Source organism: Agelaius phoeniceus, chromosome 1 (genome assembly GCF_051311805.1).
Source record: "Agelaius phoeniceus isolate bAgePho1 chromosome 1, bAgePho1.hap1, whole genome shotgun sequence".
NCBI classification, from domain to species: domain Eukaryota; kingdom Metazoa; phylum Chordata; class Aves; order Passeriformes; family Icteridae; genus Agelaius; species Agelaius phoeniceus.
Window position 1 is genome coordinate 125,606,423 of NC_135265.1, and position 8,379 is coordinate 125,614,801.

The window sequence follows — 8,379 nt, forward strand, 5'->3', positions numbered from 1 at the left end:
AATGTCTTAAAAGGCACAGTTGAGCAATTTATAAAGAGCACAGTGTTTAGCAGCATAACGCGTTGCTTCTTGGAAAAAATGCGGTAAGCAGCGAGGACTCCTTATGAAGCACAATTGCTTTAATAACACAGCCCCATCCCCCTCCCCAAATCTTTGCTATTTCTAGAGCTGCCCAGCCACACACTCACTGTCCAGTCAAACTGTCCCAGCAGGTGACAAGGTTTCTGTGTGAAACAACAGCAGCTCTGTACATTGAGCACCTGGATGTGTACGAATTCACTTTACGGGAATACAGTTGCTCCCAAAAGGAACTTCCAAGAGATGGACAAGAGAAGTTGAAAGCTGCATGAGAGCCTATATTCTCTGCTCCACTTGATGTGGAAAAGACTGGGATGCAGGGTCTGGTGTTCTGGGTTTAGCCATACATCACCAGGAGATGTTTTCTATCACAAATTGCCAAATTTTGCTCGGTCCAAGGAAACAGCTTTGGTACATGGAGTCCAGATGTGGCTTTCATTTGATTTCAGTGCTCCCCATGGGAGTACAGGGGCTGAGAGGGGCTCTTGCCATGACAGCTTGCTTCTCCTTCCCCAGCAGAATGTCAGAGAGGGCAGAGGCAGGGAATGCTGCCAGACCTGCAGCAGCTGGAGGATGAATACCCCATGCAGGCAATTTCCACCACCTCAGGAGATGCAGGCAAAACAGTGGTGTGACAGAGCCTTACAAACTTAGAGAAAGAGTGACCAATGTGGAGGGAGGAGAATCTGAGTGTGGTATTTTAAACTCAGCCAGGACTTCACTGCCTGGGGTGGGTGCCTGATGAAGCTGATAGCTTTAAATAATGCTATTTATACACAGCATCAGACTGCCAATATTTCTAGGCTAGGCTCATATGCAAGCTAGGAAAATAGCAAATGGATTTATTGTCAATGTGAAAGTACATTTCAAGTCACAGACATTGTACCTCAGCCTAGATGTTCATTCCAGAAGTATCTGGTCTATATAAAAAGTTTAAGAAAGAAGAAAAACTAATTTACAGTGAGACATGAAGACGACCTTGAGACTATAAAATTCATATTTCCCCTAAATTCTCCTGGAGACCCCAAAGACTGCTTTACAGACAGCAGTAGCCCAAAGTGCTCCATTTCTATGCTGATTTGTACCACCTGCCCTATTGTTTTAGCCTTCAACACTATCACACTGCTGCACTTATCCTGTTCTGGAAAGTCTCCAGCTCTCATGACATTTTTATGTGACCTTTGTATAGAGTGAAAGTGCCAAATTGTAGGCTCCTAAACAGCATATCTGTATTTAGTTAGGAATTTAGCTATCATTATTTTAATTCCAAATCTCTGGAAAATAACTGCAACTGAAGTTTTCTTTAGAAGAGGAAGGGAGAGATAGATTATGTCACAGAAATGGAGATGACACTAAATAAATAAATGAAGAGTAGGTGAGAAGTCCTTTGTTTTTATTCTGTTACTGTTTCCAGACCTGGAAAAACTGTAGTTTGTACTGAAGTAAACATTTATTTCCTTTGCCTAAGGAAATAAAAAGCTGAAAACTAATATCCTATTGGAAAGGGGATTTTGCATTTAACTTAAGAAGAATTTACAGGTTGCATCAGGAAAAGCCAAGGAAATACAGAGCTTGTTTGCTGCAGTATCTTCTCCCTTGCCTGTGGCTCAGGGGTAGGAGGTGAACTCTGCTTAAAAGGCCCTGGAGAGGTTCCAGCTTCCAAGAGCCAGGCTGGGTGAGCAGCTCCAGCTGGGACTGTGTTATACTGCAAGGGAAGGGAATGAAGAAACTGCAGAGCAGAAATCCAGATTCACAAGTCCATGTCAGGCAGATTCTGAGCTGTAAGAAGTGTCTCTGGCTCTCTGTTAAGACACTAGGAGAATAATCTGGAGGGCCATGTATAATGAGAGTTCACACTGTATGACTGTTCTTATGGAAGCCTGGTAAAATGTCTTCGCTCAAAATACGTGATTAGATTCTGTTTGCAAAAGATGATACATGAGGCATCATTCTGCCTCCATTCCTTGTTACTATCACTGAGGACTTGGAGTCACAGAAACTCTGACACTCATAAGGGTGAGTTTTAACGGTAAGGTTAAAGATGGGGCATTTGTTCCTTCATCAAACATAGAGACCAGGATAAATTTTTCCTTAAAACTGCTGTCCATAAATCCCACAGCTTTCTCTCACTGCTCATATTTTCTAGGATTCATCCTGTTTGCCTTCTGGCAGCTGCCTGCAGTTAGACTGCATCTACATAAAAATGTATCCAAAGCTGGGCCAGATTCTGGCTTTTCCAGTGGTGGGTAGAGAAGAAAGATGACCTTTGTATCTTTCATTTGCATATGATATCCATCTCCTCACTCTCTGCTTGGCTAAACCAGTTTAGATTCTGACGTTCAGGATCTATCTTAACATTGAGAACTTGTGTTCTTGCCTGTAAAACCAGTAGGCAAAGGTTCATATCAGCTCTGCTGCTCTTAATGAGCCAAGATAAGCACATAAGCCTCTCACAGTCACTTTAACGCCACAGAGGAGGTGGGAGCTCTGTGTGATGGCACAGAGGCAGTGACACAAGATGAAATGTGTTTAGTGTGAATGTGGCAGTGATACTGTCCACTGGCCAGTGGAGGCAAGTATTAATAACCTGCCACAGTGCTTTTTGGTTAAATAGCTTTCCAGAAGTTTAGGTTTGCTTTTTCTGTTTTTTTTTCCTTAAATAAAAGCAGAGTAAGAGAAGTGGAAGGAATGTATAGTAGCTGCTCAGTTAGGCTTGACAGCAAACTACCCAATGCAACTCCTCTGTGTGCTTAATGTTGAGCATACATTTAAATACTGTGCTGGAAGTAGGCTTGATTGCTGAGCACTTTATAAATGAAGCCCTCTAGCCTTAAGGCTTCTGGAGTTCTTTCACACCTGCTCCACACTTTGTTTCATGGGTTTATCTGCTCTTTTGGCAGGCAAATATGGAATACATTCCAATTTTTTCCGTCCAGTATCTGTTTTCTTCCAAATAAATGCCAGTATATAAATCCTGGTACTAAAAGAAATACAAGCCTTTTGAGATTAGTATGAAACAATGATGTGCTAAGACTATAAGGCTACAATGACATATCATACTGAAAGTCAAAAATTCTGGTGGTAAAGATAATTTTCCCTATAGGAGCTATTCAGCAATAAAATCTTTTGTGGGAAAAGAATATTGAGTCCAGGAGATTTTTTTTTTTTTTACCCATATCAAAGAAGCAGTGTTAGCCCTCTCTCAGATATGGATTGCTTGTGTTTCACCATTTTACTCAGAAATAGTCTGAGCTTTTTTACAGACACTATCAACAGAAAAGATAGCACCAGTCTAGAAGTAAATGCAAATCATTCACGTGGAGCCAAACACTGTATTTTCTGTGTTGAGAAGCTTTTATTGGATCACCACAACATATTGGATTAGTTACACTATGGCTCTGAAATACCAAATTATGGTGTAGTCATTTTCCCAATAAAAGGAAATAAAATAAAGAAGCACAGTGCATGAGGCTTTGGTCACTGAACTAAGCCGAGGTTTTAGAGCCAGTTCTGGTGCACAGAGGGAACTTCTTCAGACTCTTTCATAAACTCTGGTGCAGACAACCCCTTTCATGGCATATTCCTAAGGCATAAAGGAAAATATTAATATAAACCTTTTGCTGACAGCAGTTGTGTCTGCTGCAGTAACCTCTGAAGTCAATGAAAATACAGATGTCATGTTTTTAGAGCAAACAGCAAAGTTATTTTTATATTGCAAATAGAGCTGTTTCTATTTTAACAGCTTTAAACTTCATTAAGTGGCATTTAGTGACAAAAAGATTGCAAAATTAGGCTCAGCTTCCACAAACAAATTTACTTTCCTTACTATTATTGCTGGCTTGTCAGAAATGTTAGCCTCACCTCACCTAGTTTTTATATCATGGCCCACCAACGCTTTAAATTTTCAAAGTAGTAATTTTTTTTTTTTTTTTTTCCTTGTGTAGAAGCAGAAGTAGCCTGGGTATCTCAAAGGTCAGGCTACAGTCCCAAAAAATCTTTGCTCCTCTGAGTCACAAAATATTTCTCTTGACCCTGTCACCCCTCTCACCCTCAGCCTTCAGTGGCTGCTGTTTACTCACAGTCACAGGATGCATGCAACAAAGGCAACAGGATGTTAAAAAAATACTTCCTTGGTCTGCAAAAGAGGAGGAGTCCTCCACAACCCTCTCTGAGGCAAGGGGCAGGCAGCAGGACACTGACAGAAGAGGCACTTTACCTCTCTGCTTTATGAAGAGGGTTTAATAATTAGAAAATCTTACACAGAAATGCTGCCATGTGGAGATGCAAAAACAAATTAACCTTCCTACATAAAGGGAGATTTCAGGAGAGCTGGAGATGGACTTTTTATAGGGCTGTGCAGTGGCAGGACAAGGGGGAATGGCTTTAAACTGAGAGAGGGGAGGTTTGGATTAGATATTAGGAAGAAATTCTTTACTGTGAGGGTAATGAGGCACTGGAACAGGTTTCCCAGAGAAGTTGAGGATGCCCCATCCCTGGAAACATTCAAGATCAGACTGGATGGGGCTTTGGGTAACCTGGTCTAGTGAAAGTTGTTCTTGTTTGTGACAGTGGGTTGGAACTAGATGATCTCTAAGGTTCCTTTCAACCCAAACCATTCTATGATTCTACATAAGAGAGCTTAAAACAAAAGACAGTCAGCTAACATGTAAAAGTGTAATGCTGCTGACTTCAAGCAAGTTGCCAAAATTAGTTTGACTCCAATATTTAAAAAAATTAATGAACAAAGTGAAATCTTAATTTTGATAGTGACCCTTACAACTAGGGTCCCTAAAATGTTGTATCTGCCAAGATAGTGAAAAGGAATGAGCTGTTTCAGGGACAGCAGTACCCTGCTTATAAACTTTTGTTTCTATTTCACAGGTTTCTGTTATTTTTAAACCTTATTCCTTTTAAGAACAATAATGCTGAGAGTAGTAAGTATGCTGTCAACTTATGGCAGCTCTGAGATTAGTAAAGACAAGTTGCTGTATTCAACAACATTTATTTCTTTCCAGCTGTTTTCTAAGCTTGGTTCCATTTTTCTCTCCTTTAATTTGTTTCATTATTCAAAGAGTAAGCCAAAATTGATAGTCTGTTTAGACAGAAACGTACTGAAGGCTGTATTCTACTGACATTTAGAAGCATACAAGGAATGTGAACTTACCACCACCATCTTCCCATCAACAAGTCTTCTCTTTATTGTGGTCTCTTTGCCATTCCACTTCTGCACTTGCACCAATGACCCTTTCTCCAAGGTTACAACACTCTGCGAATTCCAAGAGAAGAGTTTCAGACTGCAGGCTGAGCTTTGCAGTTTAGAGCAGCAATTCACATTGCATTCAGCAAGATATGCACTCGGGCATAATGGCATGCTCACTGACATTATATTCAGCACTATACTGTGTCTTCTTTCAGTGCTTTATTTCAATAGTTTGGAAAACTCAAGGTGCACTAAGGGAGTAGGTAAAAATTCCCCTGGTGTTTTTCTACGAGATGTTCAGACCACTCAGAAATCATCAGCCCACTTACCTTGACTTTCCGGTCATCTGCTGTTGTTTCATCAAACTGCTGGCCCAGTTTGAAGGAGATGGTTGTATTTTTGAAGGTGCTTTCAGTTCTGATGGTCACTATGTCCCCTTTCATACTGATGATCACATCAGGCCTTGCCAGGCCACCTAGTTTCCGGGCAGCTAACCCCACTCCTGGAAACCAGAAACAAAAAAAATCATTATATTCCAGCAGCAAGAAACTCAGTATCCTCTCATGATCCTTCAGTGGAAGAATAAGGAAGAGTTTCTTCTTCAATACTTCAATGCCTGATTTAGATGAAACACTCGTTCCTTAGATGAGACACTACTGAGACAGAGGTAGGAATGGGAACCTCAGTGTTCAGGGGCTGAGGCAGCCCCAGCTGATGAGAGTCACCTTCAGCAGGAAGTAAAGATATACACAATTATAGAGCTGTGCACATTTAGCTAAGAAGAAACATGGTTGGTTACAAATCTGCATTAATTAAATATAGATAGAATAAGTAGAAAAACTAAGAGGAAGAGTCTGGTTCTCATAAAAATTTGTAAAAATCCTTTAAAAAAAATCCTTGACAAATCTGAGAATTTGTACCTTTGTTAATAGCTGCAAGGAAGAAACTGGACACTGAATTGCCAATATGCTGGTGCTTGTTCATTAAAACATACTGAAGACTGGGTAATTCCTAAGTTGTTATTAACATCCTTTTAGGATCCTGGCATCTAAACCTCTGTGAGAAGTACAAGTATGAAATATAAAAAACATTGAGGTATAAGGGCTGAGAGCTGCAAAGAGCTTCCAGGAAAATCCCATACCAAAAGCCTTTTGTATTTGCCTAGTCCTTTCCAGTCCAGTTCATTGTCTACAGGCTGTGAGGTTTGGGGCAAGTAGGAATGAAGCCATTGGTGATGTATCACTGCTTCATAAGAGCAGAAAAGGGATAGCTGCAGTTAGTGCCTTTGTTAATGCTATGCCACACTCAGATGAAAAGATCTGTAAAAAAGGGTATAAAGTTATCCAAAAAGTAAAACTGTTTGCAATAATTATTCCATACTAAGCAATTCTGTTCAGATGTTCAGAAAAATATCTGCAGCTGGACTGTCCTCCCACATTCACCCTGGCTAATTAATTAACTTCAATTCTTTTGTTATTTAGTCTAACATTTCAAATAAAGGGAATCAGTGAATCATTTATAGAGCACAAGCAATGCAGTAGCTGACTGCCTGTGCACTTGGCATACAGGAATGAAGCCAGCATTAAAATGAAAAACAATGCTTAATTTGTTACGTTCCTGGCATTCTTCAGTAACAGATAGATTCATTCACAGTATTTAGATGTCTGAAACTACAGTGTCATGAGACATCAGCTCCATTATATATTGTGAATTATCATAAGTCACAAGTTTAATAGTGCAATCAAGAGGATACAAAAAAAATCTGTATCCCCATAGATTACTCTCATGACAGAAAAACATATTAGATTGATTCATATCAGTTAGGCAGAAGTAAATTTATAGTACTAATTCATCACCTACCTTTTTCAATTTGGATGCTAAAGAAAAGAAATTAAATTATATTAGAAGAGTAATTAAGAGCTTTTTTTGGCAAGAAAGAAGGCAGCATCCGTGAGCAGAGCCTTCCCAAACTTACTAACTAACTAACTTACTAACAAAAAATTTACTAACAAAAAAGAAAAACGAACAAACAAAAACAAACAAACAAACCCAGAACATTTCTCACCCAATTCTTTCATATAGTCATCAAAATTTTCACTGGAGATGAGTTTCCAGGTTCCCACAAATCGGTTACACATGGTTCAGGCTTTGTGAGGCGCTGGTCCTGCAGAGAGAGGCAGTGGCCACAGCAGCTCTTGGTGGCAGTCAGAGATTGTGTGCCCCAGTGAGGTTTAGTGGTCTCCCTTTAAAGAGGTCCCGTGCCTGTGGCAGTGGGGGTTGGCCAATAGGGGAGGCAGTACCAGGGCGAGACAATGTGCACCTTGTGCAGGGCAGCCGTGCCAGCAGCAAGGCTCTGGGTGACGCTGCCTTGGCTCCTTCACTGAGCACACCAGGGACGCCTGGGGATGGGGAAGGGATGGGGATGGGGAAGGGATGGGGATGGGGATGGGGATGGGGATGGGATGGGGATGGGGATGGGGATGGGGATGGGGATGGGGATGGGGATGGGGATGGGGATGGGGATGGGGATGGGGATGGGGATGGGGATGGGATGGGATGTTACCACTGCACCTGCAGAGAGGTCAGGGCACACTGCAGGGGGGTGTCAGCAGCACAGAGACAAGTACAGGAGCACTGCCTCCCTACAAAACCCAGCTCCCACTGTCCTTCCAATACTATTGTCCTGCAGTCACTATAGAGAACAGAAATCTATAACAGCCATCTCATCCTACTGCCTGACCAACCCAGGGCTGACCAAAACTTACAACATGTTGTTAAGCCATTGTCCAAATGACTCTAAAACAGTGACTGGCCTGGGGTTGGACCACCTCTCTAGGAAGCCTGTTTCAGTGTATGACCAGTGTCTCACTAAAGAAGTGCTTCCTAATGACAGATCTGAACCTCCCTTGACACAGCTTTGAACCATTCCCATACATCCTATCCCTGGACACCAGGGAGAAGAGATCAGCACCTTCCCCTCCACTTCCCCTCCTCAGGAGGCTGTAGGGTGTTACCACTATTGTCACCTCTGAGCTAGTCAGATAAATCAAAGCCATGTGGATTGTGCGAAGGAACGGTCAAGAAGATGATGTACAAAATGG

General features: G+C 41.5%; 1 protein-coding gene across 1 annotated transcript; it reads right to left on the bottom strand.

The window, feature by feature from the left end:
- Positions 1-3,409: 3,409 nt before the first annotated feature.
- Positions 3,410-7,511, bottom strand: LOC129122329 (myelin P2 protein-like). The gene is made up of 4 exons (XM_054636050.2): positions 7,344-7,511; positions 5,608-5,780; positions 5,243-5,344; positions 3,410-3,661 (listed from the first exon to the last, which is right to left on the bottom strand). Exons 1-4 carry the CDS (start codon positions 7,414-7,416, stop codon positions 3,611-3,613), a joined length of 399 nt encoding a protein of 132 aa, XP_054492025.1. The 5' UTR covers positions 7,417-7,511; the 3' UTR covers positions 3,410-3,610.
- Between the last annotated feature and the right edge of the window lie 868 nt (positions 7,512-8,379).

What these genes read in the sequence shown, in the direction of transcription:
- LOC129122329 (XM_054636050.2), bottom strand. Translation starts at nt 7,416, where the DNA reads ATGTGTAACCGATTTGTGGGAACCTGGAAACTCATCTCCAGTGAAAAT. An exon ending in TGACTATATGAAAGAATTGG is followed by an intron (nt 5,781 to 7,343) that starts GTGAGAAATGTT and finishes TCTGGTTTCCAG; the next exon opens with GAGTGGGGTTAGCTGCCCGG. An exon ending in CAGATGACCGGAAAGTCAAG is followed by an intron (nt 5,345 to 5,607) that starts GTAAGTGGGCTG and finishes TGGAATTCGCAG; the next exon opens with AGTGTTGTAACCTTGGAGAA.